The sequence below is a fragment of the Oryctolagus cuniculus genome, chromosome 7, assembly GCF_964237555.1.
Source record: "Oryctolagus cuniculus chromosome 7, mOryCun1.1, whole genome shotgun sequence".
NCBI lineage: Eukaryota > Metazoa > Chordata > Mammalia > Lagomorpha > Leporidae > Oryctolagus > Oryctolagus cuniculus.
Genome location: NC_091438.1, coordinates 2,356,784 through 2,371,639, shown reverse-complemented (window position 1 = coordinate 2,371,639; position 14,856 = coordinate 2,356,784). Strand labels below are relative to the sequence as shown.

The window sequence follows — 14,856 nt, the reverse complement described above, 5'->3', positions numbered from 1 at the left end:
CTCAAACCAGTGCTCTAGGACGGGATGCTGGCTTAAGTAAGTTAGGTATATATAAAATGCAGCATGCATACTTTAAGAGCATTTGCAGTAGAGTGTCAAAGTAAAGAATAAAAAATATGTGAATAGTATATTCATGTGTGTTAAAAAAAAATTAGAAGATCAGTGCCAGATGTTTGGCACAGCATTTAAGGTACTGGTTTGGATGTGTGTATCATATCCCATATTGGAGTGGCTTTCTGCTTATGCACACCCTGGGAGGCAGCAGGTGATAATGCAAGTATGTGGATCCCTGCTACCAATGTGAGAGATCCAGACTGAGCTTTCGGCTCCTAGCTTTGTCCTGACCAAGTCCCGGCTGTTGCGGGAATTTGGGAAGCAAACCATCAGATAAAAGATCTCGATCTCTCTCCCTCCCTCCCTCCCTCCCTTTCTCTCCCTCCCTCTCTCTCTCTCACTGCTTCTGTGTCTCTGCCATTCAAATAAATTATAACATTCATGGGCCATAAAAAATTATCAAGTTAAAAATTAGTCTGCTGGGGCTGGTGCTGTGGCGTAACAGGTTAAAGCCACCACCTGCAGTGCTGGGATCCCGTATGGACACTGGCTGCTCCACTTCCTGTCCAGCTCTCTACTATGGTCTGGGAAAGCAGTAGAAGATGGCCCAAGTCTTTGGGCCCCTGCATCCATGTGGGAGTACCGAAGAAGCTCCTGGCTCTCGGTGTAGGATTGGCTCAGCTCCAGCATTATGACCATTTGGGGAGTGAACCAGTGGATGGAAGATATCTCTCTCTCTCTGCCTCTGCTTCTCTCTAATTCTACCTTTCAAATAAATAAATCTTTTTTAAAAATTAGCCTGTTATAAATTTATTAAATTTTGAGTCCCACCTGCAGTTGCCTTGGCAGTGCAAGGCAGTCTGCAGGCCAGACATTCCCACTTCTGAAAGTAAGTAAAATAAATAAATCAGTCATGGTGGTCAATACTATTAGCTTGGTAGAAATTGATTGAAGGAAGATAAGATGGGTCTGGAGTTGAAGAGTTAGAATGCTGTTAATCCAGTATGTTGAGACATGAATTAGTATGGATAAATTTTGAAAGTTAGCCAGGGCCGGTGCTGCAGCTCAATAGGCTGATCCTCCGCCTGCAACGCCGGCACACCGGGTTCTAGTCCCAGTCGGGGCGCCAAATTCTGTCCCGGTTGCCCCTCTTGCAGGCCAGCTCTCTGCTGTGTCCCAGGAAGGCAGTGGAGGATGGCCCAAGTGCTTGGGCCCTACACCCGCATGGGAGACCAGGAGAAGCACCTGGCTCCTGGCTTTGGATCAGCGTGGTGCACCGGCCGCAGCATGCCAGCTGGAGCAGCCATTGTGGGGTGAACCAATGGAAAAGGAAGACCTTTCTCTCTGTCTCTCTCACTGTCCACTCTGCCTGTCAAAAAAAAGAAAAAAGAAAAAAAGAAAGTTAGCCAGGTTTACTGATAATACCAGCTCTGGAAAGTGAAAGAAAGAATATATCTAAGGTAAACTGCACACTGAATGATTTTAAAGTTGAACTGTGGAATGGGTATTTGGTCTCCTACGTGGGTGCAGGGGCCCAAGCACTTGGGCCATCTTCCACTGCTTTCCTAAATGCGGTATCAGGGAGCTGGATCAGAAGTGGAGCACCCAAGACTCAAACCAGTGCCTATATGGGATGCTGACATCTTAGGGACTTGAGCTGCTGGTCCAGGGAGAACTTCTAAAGAAATAAGTGGATTATTAATTTGTGTGTTTTGTTCTTTTAAAAGAAAAGGTTTTCTATAAAATTGAATTGACTCATTGTTGCCTTCGGTTGGTTCCTCTTTTGTTCTGTACAGGTATGTACTACACTGCACCTCCACAGTGTGTGTCCCGCTTTGTCCGACCTCCACCGTCTGCTCCTGAACCTGGTCCTCCGTACTTGGATCATTATCCGCCCTATCTCCAAGATCGTGTAGTAAACTCTCAGTATGGCACACAGCCGCAACAGTACCCACCTATGTACCCACCTCACTATGACGGCCGTCGAGTTTACCCCGCTCAGTCTTACACAAGAGAAGAGATTTTCCGAGAAAGCCCTATACCCATTGAGATTCCACCTGCAGCAGTACCATCCTATGTACCAGAATCCAGAGAAAGATACCAACAGATGGAGGGTTACTATCCAGTGACTCCTCATCCAACTCAGATCAGAGCTTCGTACCCTAGAGTATGCTGTGATTTTTTTTTTCTATTGCCTAGACTTAATTTGATTTTTTGCTTATAGTGATTCCTTGCTCTTTTATTTATTTATTTTTTGGCCATAGTAACCCTTTGATCAATTCTTCTTTTTAGAAGGAAGTTTTTTTTTCCTTTTACTTAATCTTTTCATAATTTGGGTAGGTTTTAAAAAACTATTATTGGGGCAGGCGCCGTGGCTCAATAGACTTTCTCCGCCTTGCGGCGCCGGTACACTGGGTTCTAGTCCAGGGCGGGGCGCCGGATTCTGTCCCGGTTGCCCCTCTTCCAGGCCAGCTCTCTGCTATGGCCGGGGAGTGCAGTGGAGGATGGCCCAAGTACTTGGGCCCTGCACCCGCATGGGAGACCAGGAAAAGCACCTGGCTCCTGGCTTCGGATCAGCACGGTGCGCCAGCCTCAGCGCACCTGCCATGGCGGCCATTGGAAGGTGAACCAACGGCAAAAAGGAAGACCTTTCTCTCTGTCTCTCTCTCTCACTGTCCACTCTGCCTGTCAAAAAAAAAAAAAAAAAAGAAAGAAAGAAAGAAAAGAACTATTATTGGGAAAAATTCGTTGCCCCCCTGCCCCGTTCCCTACCAACTAATCAGCAGATAGTTTTATTAATAATTCTAGATCTATTAGGAAATTATGATCTCTACCAAGAAAGAGAGACCTAAATTTAGCTCTTTGGGAGGTGCTGAGAGTTGGGGGGGTATTTGTTTTGCTTTCTTCTATTAAGCTTTGGTTTTTCCAAATATTGGGATGATATATAAGCTACTTCTAGTTTAAAATATATTCTACGTGAATTCATGTATTTTGAATTCTGTATTTCCATTTTAACTTTTCCATTTTCAGGAACCTCCTTACAGCCGGCTTCCTCCACCTCCGCAGCCCCATCCTAGTCTAGATGAGCTCCATCGCCGCCGAAAGGAAATAATGGCCCAGTTAGAGGAAAGAAAGGTTATATCTCCACCTCCTTTCGCACCTTCACCAACACTGCCTCCTACCTTTCATCAAGAGGAAGTGAGCACAATTTTAATATTATTTCACAACCTTTCCTTTAAGAGTTTTTGTTTGCTTGCTTTTGAAATCCTGTTTAATCTTTGCCTATTCCCAAGGTTATGATATATTTTCCTGTTTTCTTTCTTATAAAATAGGTTTATTATTTTACTTCACATTTAAATCTACAATCCATCTAGAATTTATTTTTGTATATAAATGTTAGAGGTCTAGATCTAATTATATCTCATTGACCCATATATAATGGACCCATTTATAATTGGCCAATTATATCTCATTAAGTATCACTTAATAAAATGAGCATCATTTCCTCAGTGAAGTCTTGATTTGTGGTGTTGTGTTTTCCAGTATTACTATTCAGTAATGAGCATATTTGGGACGGATAGTTCACCCAGTGGTTAAGATGCTGGTTGGGATACCTACATACCATATCAGAATACTTGGTTTTCTTTTCTTTTTTTTTTAAAGATTTATTTATTTATTTGAAAGGCAGAGTTACAGAGAGGTAGAGAGAGAGAGAGAGAGAAGTATCTTCCATCTGCTCGTTCACTCCCCAGTTGGCCAAGAACTTGAACACCTGCTGTCTCTCAGAGTGTGCATTAGCAGGAAACTTGAATCAGAAGCAGAGCTGGTACTCAAACCCAGGCATTTCAACAAGGGATGCCAACATCCTGCGTGATGTTGACCACCACGCCAAATGCCTACCCCTGTTTGTTTGTTTGTTTGTTTTGTTTTGTTTAAGGTTTATTTATGTATTTGAAAGAGTACAGAGGGAGAGACAGACCATTCACTGTTTCACTCCCTGAATGGCTGCAATGCTGAGAGCTGGCCCAGTCTGAAGCCGGGAGCTTCTTCTGGGTCTCCTCCTTGGGTGCAGGGACCCAAGGACTTGGATCATCTTCCTTCTACTTTCCAGGTGAACTGGCAGGGAGCTGGATCAGAAGTGAAGCAGCCAGAACTTTAACTAGTGCCCATAAGGGATGCTGGCATTGTAGGCTGCAACTTAACCTGCTATGCCACAATGCCAACCCTGTAATCTTAAAGTTCTAAATTTAGCACTGCCCTATACTGGTTTAGCCTTAAGTCAAGTCACCTATATTGTCTATCATAGATGTAAGGAGCATATAAAATAATGTACATGTTATGTTGTAATACTTTATAAAGCATTTGTAACCATTTAAAAAAAGTACAGGGGCTGACACTGTGGCCTAGTGGATAAAACTAACACCTGCAATGCCAGCATCCTATATGGGCGCCAGTTCAAGTCCTGGCTGCTCCACTTCTGATCCAGCTCTCTGCTTTGGCCTGGGAAAGCAGAAAATGGCCCAAATCCTTGGGCCCCTGCACCCACATGGGAGACCCAGAAGCAGCTCCTGGCTCCTGGCTTCAGAGAGGCGCAGCTCCGGCCAATTGGGGAGTTAATCAGCCGATGGAAGACCTCTCTATCTCTGCCTTTCCTTCTCTGTGTAACTCTGACTTTCAAATAAAGAAATAAATCTTTGAGAAAAATTTTTAAAAATTAAAATTTAAAAAAACACATGAAAGAGCTTTGAAAATATAAAATTACTTAATTTGAATATTGAGATTTTCATAAAACCATAGTAGTCTTGGGGCCAGCGCTGAGGTGTAGTAGGCTAAGCCTCTGCCTGTGGCACAGGCATCCTATATGGGTGCTGGTCCTAGTCCCAGCTGCTCCGTCTCTCTGCTTATGGCCTGGGAAAGCAGTGGAAGATGGCCCAGGTGCTTAGGCACATGTGAGAAACCCAGAAGAACCTCCTAGCTCCTGGCTTCAGATCAGCCCAGCTCCAGCTGTTGGGGCCATTTGGGGAGTGAACCAGAGGATGGAAGACTTTTCTCTGTCTATAACCCATCTTCTCACATATATATATATATATTTAAAAAAAAAACACATTGGTCTCTCTTTTTTTTTTTATTTTTTATTTTTTTGACAGGCAGAGTGGACAGTGAGAGAGAGAGAGAGACAGAAAGGTCTTCCTTTTTCCATTGGTTCACCCCTCAATGGCCGCTGCGGCTGGTGCACCGTGCTGATCCAAAGCCAGGAGTCAGGTGCTTTTCCTGGTCTCCCATGGGGTGCAGGGCCCAAGGACTTGGGCCATCCTCCACTGTACTCCCGGGCCACAGCAGAGAGCTGGCCTGGAAGAGGAGCAACCGGGACAGAATCCGGCGCCCCAACCGGGACTAGAACCCGGGGTGCCAGTGCCGCAGGTGGAGGATTAGCCTATTGAGCCATGGCGCCAGCTAGCACATTGTTCGCTGTTCTGTTAATAGGTAATTATAGGACTTATCTTAAGAAAATAAAAGTTAGGCATCTTTTTTTTTTACCCATTAAATCAACCCAAGAACCAAGATTTGTTTAGGATATGAATTATTGCTGATGTTGGAGATTTCAGTAAAATGTTACACATTCTGCACAGTGTGGGGCAGTTGTTTTTAGTGTTCTCATTTGCCTGGGGGTATTATCAAAAGAAACATTAAGGGGGATCTAGCTAAACTATGGCTTGGTACTTACTTGCTTAAATGTTCACTTCATTACTGAAGAACAGGCTGAGCAAAGCTCCTCTAAGATCCTAGCATGAGTTCTTGGAAATATATTATGATATTTCTTTTTACCTTCTGATAAAAAAAAAATCTCTGGACTTCCTTTTATTTTGTGTATTCTTCAGAAATCTTCTGTTATGACACTTACCAACCTGATACATCCTATTATGTTACATGAGGTTTCTTTCCCTGTGTTGTTACTCACAGACCTGTTTCCCTATATTATTTCCCTTTTTTCCCTTCCATTTATAGTTTTTGGATGAAGACTTGAAGGTAGCTGGGAAATATAAAGGAAATGATTATAGCCAATATTCTCCCTGGTCATGTGATACCATCGGCTCCTACATTGGAACCAAAGATGCCAAACCCAAAGATGTTGTGGCAGCAGGGAGTGTGGAAGTGATGGTATGTATGTTGCCCAGTCATAATTTAACACCCATGGAGATAGAGCAAATCCAGTTGTACTTTAGGTACAAATAATTGAGAACCTTGCTTAAGAGTTTCAGACCAAATTCTGTATTCTGCAGTTGAATTATATGGAAATTCTATGGGTTTTTTTGGTCATTCAAATATAAATAAAAATCTTTTAATACTTGACAAAGGAGAGCATTTTGTTATGTTTCTGTGAAGGTCACAATTTCCCAACAATTGTTTAAAACTCAGACTAAAATATTTTATATAATTAACCAAGATCTTGAATTCCACATCAAGTAAGTTAATGCCTTTGTTACAATTCTGAACTTTGAACAACAAAATTGAATCTGGCAGACAAGAATAGATGCCCAGTTTCAAGGGAGTTGTGAGATGCTAAAATATGTCTGTATTTTATCTAAATTGCTTTATGTTTTGGAAGTATAAAGCTTTTCTGAAGTAATTAAAACTTCCTTATATACCTCCCTAATGTCATTTTTCTGTCTCCTCTCTGTCATTAACCTCTTTCCTCATTGGTGTGTATCATTTTTATGAGTAATAGTATATTGTTCCTAAATATTGTTATTTGCATGGTTTTGTTTGGTTGTTTGGTTTACAGATTTTTTTTTTTTTTTTTTTAATGAGATAGAGAGAGAGAGAGAGAGAGAGATCTTTAATCTGCTGTTTGACTCCCTAGGTGGCTGCAACAGTCAGGGCTGGGCCAGGCTGAAGCCAGGAACCAAGAGCTTCATCAGGGTCTCCCACATGGGTGGCAGGGGCCCAAGCACTTGAGCCATCTATTTTTTTATTTTTTAAGAGTATGCACAGTGCCGGCCCTTTTAGCAGATTTTTAAGACACATTGTTTTAAGATTGCATTTCAGATTTAAGTAGGTCAGGTTCATTCATTTTATGTTTTTTTTAGATATTGAATGCTAACTGGTATACTATATTGCTGTTAAAGTCTCCTTGTGCACAGAAGTTAGGCTTATAAATGGTGTTGCTGGGTTGAAGGTGTGGCTTGACTATTGTTCTTAATCCAGTTGCCTTTATTAACTCTAAGAAAGGCTCCCTGGTTACATAAGTTTTCATAGATTAATACTTATCTACCTGGTTAAGAAAAGACAAATTCTTGATAATAGAAAAAGAATTGAATTGTGGTACCACTACAAAACGTGAAGATCTTTGTATAGCAATAAATATAATTAGATCCCTGCTGAAGAAAAAAGAGAAAGGCATATAGAGGAGGAAAAAGCAAACCAGCCCTTCTGCTTTTCTGTAGCAGGACTAGGAAAATACTGTGATTGGGCCTTAGGAAGCTTCTCACTGGAAGGACAAGAGGAAGTGGAGTTAGATAGGCACCCTTCCTTCCTGGTTGGCTTTCAGAACAGGTTATTATATTATAACCTTATAATAATACACTATTTCAAACCTCTCAATTAGGTAAAAGAAGCCTAACCCAGTGCTTCTTAGATGTTATTGTATGGACAAATGACCTAGGGATGTATGTATATATAAAAATATTACATATAAAGCATATATGGTATAGGGGTAAATACATATTTTTTGTATATATAGGTACTGGGGTCATGGTAATATAAAATATATTTCTAACTGTAAGGAATAATCAGTTAATAAAAATATCTTGTATGACAGCCAAAGGCAATTAATGATTTAAGTCTTTCTAGTAAGAGCACTATACTGTTATTTAGCCTTACATTAGAGATCTACGTGTGAGGTAGACTTCTCATTTTGCATTTTTATCAGAATGTGGAAAGTAAAGGAATGAGAGATCAACGATTAGATCTTCAGAGAAGAGCAGCGGAAACCAGTGATGACGACCTTATTCCATTTGGAGACCGACCAACAGTATCTCGGTTTGGTGCCATCTCTCGAACTTCTAAAACAATTTATCAAGGTGCTGGCCCCATGCAGGCTATGGCACCTCAGGGAGCTCCCACAAAATCCATTAACATTTCAGGTAAGACTGCTGGAGGTACGCTCATCGAGAGTATTCGTGTCCGTGATTCTCAGCATCACCCCCTCATCCCCGTTAGTTTTTACTGCTTTCAGTAACCTTCCAACGCAGTAATTTTCAAACTTTCCCATGGAATTTTTCTGTAGGAAAGTTACTTATAACCCATGGCGGGTTTAGGGGAATAAACCAAAATACCCATCAAGATGGCTTCTATTTCTTTAAGTGACTTCATTGTTTATGTTAAAATAATGGGTTCTCATTATAAAACACTTCAAACTGTAGGAAAAAATACAAATACTAAAAGTTCAGTGGGGAAGAAACAAATAGCAACGCCTTGTTATTCTGTTATTTTGCTAAATATATTGCATGCAGCTACATACACATTATACCTATGCCTTGTAGATTATGGGTGTCTTAACTGAATCTATGAATTCCATCATACTACAGTAAGTTACTCTCTCACAGATTACAGTCCGTATGGAACCCACGGTGGCTGGGGAGGTTCTCCATACTCACCTCATCAAAACATACCTTCTCAGGGACACTTCAGTGAGAGGTATGAGTCATTGTTTTCCCTTTTCCAAACTTTTAAAATTACATAGCCTTTCTTATTTTGCTTTTCTAGTCGATAACATTTTAACAAAATAAAACTTTAAAATTTGCTCCATGCTGTCTTTTCTTACCAAAGGGAAAGAATGCCTATGTCGGAAGTAGCCAGTCATGGAAAAGCCCTTCCATCTGCAGATCGAGAACAGCTACGACTAGAACTGCAGCAACTGAATCATCAGATTAACCAGCAGACCCAGCTGCGTGGACTAGAGGTGCCAGCCTGTAGATACTTTGTCATCACAATTTTTAAAGGGCTCTTAGGGATATTAAATGGAGGAATTTTTGAGGTACTATGAACATACAAATTCTAGGTCTGTCTCTCAAGAGTTAGTATACATGTTTTATTTTATTTATTTTATTTATTTGAACGAGTTACAGAGAGAGGTAGAGACAGAGAGAGAGACAGAGATCTTCCATCCAATGGTTCACTCCCCAGATGGCTGCAACGGCTGGAGCTGTACCGATCCAAAGCCAGGAGCCAAGAGCTTCTTCCGGGTCTCCCATGCGGGTGCAGGGGCCCAAGCACTTGGGCCATGTTCTACTGTTTTTCCAGGCCACAGCAGAGAGCTGGATTGGAAGTGGAGCAGCCGGGACTTGAACCGGCCCCCATATAGGATGCCAGCGCTTCAGGCCAGGGTGTTAACCCACTGCGCCACAGTGTCGGCCCTAGTATCCATGTTTATTCTTCAAAGAATTCAGTACTAGTTTCAGTTCTGGGACAATAGGAAACTCAGAATTGTTCCTATGTGAGAGAGGATTATGTAAAATTTCCAAGAAGGAGATTGTCTTCCAAGATGGCACAGTTAAGTTTAAGGTAAATAGTGTTTTATCGACAAATGCTTTTAGCTTTAGAATTTTTAATTTACTCTTTATTTCCTTTAATCTTAGACATCTTTAGAAACTTAGAAATTTGACTTAAAAACAAAATATAACCCCTGTGTAATAATAATAATAACCTTTCATTTACATAGTTCTTTATAGCTTATAAAGTGTTATCACATCTTGACCTTGGACAGAAGATTATTTTTAGAACATATCTGGTGCCATAAGTAAGCATTAAGAAACGTTTAAAAATCTATATAGTACTCAAATTTTGTCTGCTTTTACCATTGCTTTGTTTCCATTGGTCTAAAACTTCCTGCTGATTCCTACTAAAAAATAGAATGCTGTTTGCTTATGTTGACCTTTAGTTCCTTAATTTTATTAAGATTCAGACTTTCAACCCCAGTAAGGCATTACTCATCACCAAATTCTTGCCTTTCTGTCTTATTTGAAGTTTCTAGATGCATTTTCTGTCTCAAAAGAATAGCAGTATTATTTGGGAAGCTTGCCATATACTGTGTTACTTTGGTTAGAAGTCCTTTCTGCTGGGGCCGGCGCTGTGGCCCAGCTGGTTAAAGCCTTGGCCTGTAGTACCATCATCCCATTTGGATGCCAGCTTGAGTCCTGCTGCTCCACTTCCTATCTAGCTTCCTGCTGATGTGCCTGGGAGACCCAAGTCCTTGGACCCCTGCACCCATGTGGGAGACCTGGAAGAAGCTCCTGGCTCCTGACTTCAGATTGGTTCAGCTCTGGCCATTTGGGGAGTGAAACAGTGGATGAAGACCTCTCTTTCTGTCTCTACCTCTCTCTGTAACTCTGTCTCTCAAATTAAAAAAAAAGAAAAAAAAAAAAAAAACGTCCTTTCTATTCTTTCTATTACTGAAATTGCATTGGGCCTGCACCGCAGCCCACTAGGCTAATGCTCCGCCTTGCGGCGCTGGCACACCGGGTTCTAGTCCTGGCCAGGGCGCCGGATTCTGTCCCGGTTGCCCCTCTTCCAGGCCAGCTCTCTGCTGTGGCCCGGGAGTGCAGTGGAGGATGGCCCAAGTGCTTGGGCCCTGCACCCCATGGGAGACCAGGAGAAGCACCTGACTTCTGCCATCAGATCAGCGTGGTGCGCCGGCAGCGGCGGCCATTGGAGGGTGAACCAACGGCAAAGGAAGACCTTTCTCGCTGTCTCTCTCTCTCACTGTCCACTCTGCCTGTCAAAAAAAAAAAAGAAAAAAAAAGGAAAAAAAGAAAGAAAAAAGAAATTGCATTGAATTAAAATACAGGGTTTGCTTCAGAGAGAAAATTAACTATTAAAAAAGGCAGGGAGGGCATGGGCATGGACATGCACATAGGTACTTCTCTTTCAAGTAAGAAAACTAAAAGGGCAATTTATTTCTAAGGTGAAATTATTCACTACATTTAAATCCTCTATTTTTTCCTTTTTAAATTCAGTGGCAATCAAAGAGATAGTGCCTTAGAGTTGCATCACTGTTACTGCAAAAACTTGGGTGATAAGTTACTTAAGACTGGACTGGAATTGGGCGTGGTTATTCCATGCATGATGTGAATGTGTGTTGAGTTGTATATGTGCTTGGCTTTATGCACTAGGCTGTTAGTAACAGGCTGCTGTTGCAGAGGGAGGCGAACACCCTGGCAGGCCAGCCACAGCCCCCACCGCCACCTCCAAAATGGCCTGGAATGATCTCAAGTGAGCAGCTGAGCTTGGAACTACACCAAGTGGAAAGGGAAATAGGGAAGAGAACCCGGGAACTGAGTATGGTAAGTGTTATAAGAAAAGAGAGGAACAGTGAAATGAAATCTTGCATGATTATATCACAAAACTCTTAGAACTCTAGAATTCTTTAGACCTATAAAGTCTCACTCCAGGTTACTCTGACAGATGATTTTGAGTAATTCTCATGAAGATGGAATACCTCCCTATTTTACTATTATTCTCATTTCTCCTTTTTTTAAAGATACATTTATTTATTTGAAACTCAGAGTTACACAGAGAGAAGAGAGAGGTCTTCCATCCAATGGTTAACTCCCCAACTAGCTGCAACCGCCAGAGCTGCGCTGATCCGAAGCCAGGAGCTTCTTCCGGGTCTCCCACGCAGGTGCAGGGGCCCAAGGACTTGGGCCATCTTCTGCTGCTTTCCCAGGCCACAACAGAGAGCTGAATCGAAAGTGGAGCTGCCGGGACTGGAACCGGTGCCCACATGAGATGCCAGCGCTTCAGGCCAGGGCGTTAACTTGCTGCACCACAGCGCCGGCCCCTCATTTCTCTTTGGCTTGGATGTGTTATTTGTCACAGGATTCTTTATTAGCCTGTAGGGATAATAAAATTCTTAAATTTCTGTTTTTCATATTGATTAGGAAAGCAGAAAGGATGGTGTTTATTTTGCAGTAACATCATATGATATTAAAATGTATTTACCAGGGGTGTGTGTATGGCATAGCAGTTAAAGCACTATTTGTAATGCCCATATCACAAATTGTTGCATTTGAGTTCAAGTCTGACCTCCAGTTCCAGTTCCAGCTTCCTGCTGATGTGCACCCTGGGAGACAGCAGGTGGACAGCTCCAGTGCATGGATCCTGCTCCCTGTGTGGGAGACCCAGATTGAGTTCTGGATACCTGGCTTTAGCTTTGTCCCAATCCTATCTGTTGTAGACATTTGGGGAGTGAACCAGAAGAATGAAGATCTCTTGAACTCTCAAATAAAATAAAAAGATGTATTTACCATATAAAATTCATAGTCTTTAAATTGTTGATGACTTATTTTTTGTTATGAGATGCAGTCTACACATTCCTTCCTATGGAGCTTGCTTCCCATTATGCTGACATGCATTTCAGTGCATTTGAATCTCAGGGGAGTTAGCCGTTCTCTCAGATTGCATTGCATTGCATTGCATTTGACTTTTTTGTGGCATGATTTTCACATTCTTTCCAAGCAAATAGATTGGCTGTGTAGTTTTCCTGCTTTCAGTAAGTATATCATGGGTGGCTACCATACTTTGGCTTGCTTTTTCTTTCTTTTTAAATAGTTTATTTATATGAAAGGCAGAGAGACATATCTTTCTCAAATTGCCACAATTTCTGGGGCTAAGCCAAGCTGAATCCAGTAGCCTGGAAGGCCATCTGAGTTTGCAGCGTAAATGGCAGCTGCTCAGGTACTTGGCCTCCTCTGCGGCTCTCCCAGGTGCATTATCGGGCAGAGCAGTGGGATGCCCGCTGGCAGTGCAGCCTGGGATGATGCATCGTTGCAAGCGGCTGCTTAACCTGCTTTGCCATGCCAGCCCCTGAGCTTATTTATCCTAAGTCATTCTTTTTTTCTGTGAGATTTTTCATGGCAGCTTGAGGCCGTGTCCTTCCCTGCATGTTTCTTTGGGCATTCCTGGACCCTCATTTTGTTTGTATCATTTTTATTTGGTCTGTCCCATTAATGCTGTTACACAGAAGATAACTGATTTCATTTCTGTTTTCAAAGGAAAACCAGTGTTCCCTGGACATGAAAAGCAAATTGAACCCAAGTAAGCAAGCAGAAAATGGACAACCAGAACCACAAACCAAGGTTCCAGCTGAGGACCTCACATTGACATTCAGGTACAGAAAGGGATGTTTGCAGATTCTTACTGAGCTGCACATACAAGAGAAAAAATGACATGATTTAGTCACATCACAAGTACTCTCGTAAATATGTTTTGCTCTTTAAAATGCCATTGGGTAAGACTATTTTTGCATTAATTTAGGAGTTACAAAACTTAGATCCAACATTGAATTATCTGTTAATACTAACAAATCACATTTTCTGGTTGTATTTCTTCTCATTTTAAAATTTTATTTTAAATTTAACATTATGTTTCAAGTTATGAAATAATGAATGCTTGGTGTTAAAGTATATGAAGAAAATTTTAGAAGAGAAAATACTTACTCCCTTATTTTAAATATGTTGAAGAAAATTGAATTATAGGAAGTTGAAAATCTTAGAAAAAGGACAAATTTTAAAATCATCTGTAATTGTACTGCCCAGAGATAACTGGTGCTAACATTCTGGTGTATATCTTTTTAGTCTTTTTCAAGTATATATTTGGCATTTGGTCGCTTCTGGTTTTCTGAGCCTACCCAGCCACCATGCCACTGCCCTGGTTTTCAGTTTTACCTATCCAGTATTCTACATGTGTGGAAGAAAACATATCAACTCTCCTGAGCAACTCAACAGTTATAATTAGTTCTTCGTTTGCACATCTTTGTTTTCTCAGAATATTTTGAGGCTTTTGAATGCATAGTCCTGAGTTGTTCTCCTGATGGTAAATAACAAGAATTTTGAATGCCTGGTTGGTTTCAATCTTGGGTTTTGGTTATTTTAAATCTGTGCATGGCCCTAGGTTCAAAATAATTTCTTATAGTAGTAAACCTACTAAATCAAAGGTCAATACTTTAGGGGTAGGTAGTCAGTATTTTCAGATACAGGCCTGGGGCCAGCGCTGTGGTGCAATGGGTTAACGCCCTGGCCTGAAGCGCCGGCATCCCATATGGGTGCTGGTTCGAGACCTGGCTGCTCCACTTCCTGTCCAGCTCTCTGCTATGGCCTGGGATAGCAGTGGAAGATGGCCCAAGTCCTTGGGCCCCTGCACCCATGTGGCAGACCTGGAAGGAGCTCCTGGCTCCTGGCTTTGGATCGGCGCAGCTCCAGCCGTTGCGGCCATCTGGGGAATGAACCAGCGGATGGAAAACCTCTCTTCCTCCCTCCCTCCCTCCTTCCCTCCCTCCCTCCCTCTCTCTCTCTCTCTGCCTCTCCTCTCTCTGTGTAACTCTGACTTTCAAACAAATAATAAATAAATCTTTAAAAAAATATACAGGTCTTACAGGCTTCAGTACATCTCTCAACTCTGCAGTGTGCAATCAGCAGCAGATACATAAACAAATGGACAGGCTGTGTGCCAGTAAAACTTTTTTTAGGAAACAGGCTGTTGGCTGGGTTTAATTTGCTAACCCTGTGCTAACATGGATGAGAACTATAATTTAAAAGTGGGAAGTCATTTATGTGTTTCTCCATAGTGCTAAATGATAGGCCTTCCTTGTTTATTTTATTCCACTAAATAATTATTTTTCTCTTTCCTTTCTGAAAATTCCAAACAGTGATGTTCCAAATGGATCGGCCTCGACTCAAGAGAACGTCAGCCTCCTGTCCAACAAGACCAGCTCTCTGAGCCTGTCAGAGGACCCTGAGGGAGGAG

At 41.8% G+C, this 14,856-nt stretch overlaps 1 protein-coding gene across 1 annotated transcript in view; it reads left to right on the top strand.

Annotated features, from left to right (window-relative positions):
- The window catches only part of RC3H1 (ring finger and CCCH-type domains 1), a 64,583-nt gene that overhangs the window by 42,542 nt on the left and 7,185 nt on the right, over positions 1–14,856 (top strand). Inside the window, 9 exon segments of the mRNA XM_051856942.2 lie at positions 1,851–2,221; positions 3,085–3,252; positions 6,061–6,213; positions 7,985–8,198; positions 8,661–8,751; positions 8,884–9,016; positions 11,226–11,396; positions 13,107–13,222; positions 14,759–14,856. Of these exon segments, the coding sequence (XP_051712902.1) occupies positions 1,851–2,221; positions 3,085–3,252; positions 6,061–6,213; positions 7,985–8,198; positions 8,661–8,751; positions 8,884–9,016; positions 11,226–11,396; positions 13,107–13,222; positions 14,759–14,856 (1,515 nt within the window).